Here is a 1,696-nt window from a genome sequence, read left to right as displayed (position 1 = left end):
TGTATGTATGTATGTATGTATGTATATATATGTACATATATGTATATATATATATATCTATATATATATATATGTATATATATGTACATATATGTATATATATATATCTATATATATGTATATGTATATATGTATATATATCTATATATATATATATGTATATATATATATATGTATTTATATCTATATATAGTGTATATATATATACGAAGTATATCCGAAGTATATACAAAGTATATACGAAGTATATACGAAGTATATGCGAAGTATATACGAAGTATATACGAAGTATATACGAAGTATATACGAAGTATATACGAAGTATATACGAAGTGTATACGAAGTATATACGAAGTATATACGAAGTATATACGAAGTATATACGAAGTATATACGAAGTATATGCGAAGTATATACGAAGTATATACGAAGTGTATATACGCAGTATATATGATATGTTTAAATAATGTATAAATTATATATGAAGTATATAATATATGAAGTATATATGAAGTATACAATATACGAGGTATATATGAATTAATCATATATGAAGTATATATGAAGTAGATAACATATGAATCATACATCACACAACCAAATTATACGTATTCTACTATTTTATTTGACCAACGTATGCACAACACGCAAATGCATGACCCCATTTGATAGACAAAAAAGTTGCACATACCAGATCGCCAGCCCCGAGCTTACTGACTGTGAACCACATTCACTTAAAATATGTAGTAAGCAACCGGGAAATCTTACTAAGGCCCATACAAATTTGGACCCGGGCTTACAGAATACTAAACCCAACATTGTATATTTAGATAAAACTGAGGGCATGAACATGAAAACCAGGGACACCTACCAGGTCAATAGCAATGATATTGGCCCCCAACTTGCAGAGTGTAAGGAAAGGACCCATGGCACTACCAGCACCCAGCAGTACAAAGTATTTATCGCTCAAGTCGCGCCATTGATCGTTGGTCGCCGCCGCCTTCATGTACGATCCCGTGCTCTTCTCGATGACACCACGCTTGACCCATCGGTCTACCTAAAAGATTAAATATGGAAATAGGAAGCAAATAGGTATACTAAGTGTGCGGCTCACAACCCGCGGGAGATATGTTCATATGCTTTGCTATACGTGAAGTTATCTACTATCTGGATTACCTTGTATGATCAGGTGTATGGCAGATATGCAGTTCGCCACCTAAGAGCTACGATTAAATGGTACGAGAAGTACAACACCTTAAACTGCATTAAAACACAAGAGCTACGGAGCTTCTCCTTTTCCCTATACAAGTACCTTTGGAACTTTGACACTGCGCTGATGCGCCAGATTGAATATATGTAGCAAATACGAGAGCATACATCGCCGACTCGTACCTTTACCACGCTGGCAGAGTCAGTAAAACTCGGAACATAGAATAGAAGAATACTAATAACAGGTATACTAGACGTGCGTGCAACAACCAGAGATTTAAGAGGCCTCATCCGTGTGCCTCAACTCAAGTATGTACATTCGCGCAAGACGTAAAGATACATACCAGAAAACAAAAATCGGGTGTGTGCATGAGTGCGTATTTATGTGTCTATACATAAATCTCATCCATATAGTGAATCCATAAATCCGCATATCCGCATATCCACATATCCATATACTCATATATCAATATATATATATATATAT

The 1,696-nt window shown here is 34.4% G+C and overlaps 1 protein-coding gene across 1 annotated transcript; it reads right to left on the bottom strand.

The window, feature by feature from the left end:
- Positions 1–871: 871 nt before the first annotated feature.
- On the bottom strand, positions 872–1,057 carry SARC_15545 (hypothetical protein; the record flags this gene model as incomplete). Its single annotated transcript, XM_014290338.1, has 1 exon — positions 872–1,057. A coding segment is annotated over one exon (186 nt), but the record flags the coding sequence as incomplete, so codon positions are not given.
- Positions 1,058–1,696: the final 639 nt, after the last annotated feature.

The sequence above is a fragment of the Sphaeroforma arctica genome (assembly GCF_001186125.1).
Source record: "Sphaeroforma arctica JP610 unplaced genomic scaffold supercont1.6282, whole genome shotgun sequence".
In the NCBI taxonomy this organism is placed as follows: Eukaryota; class Ichthyosporea; order Ichthyophonida; genus Sphaeroforma; species Sphaeroforma arctica.
Note: the sequence above shows the minus strand (reverse complement) of the source record. Positions and strands in the feature narration are given on the sequence as shown.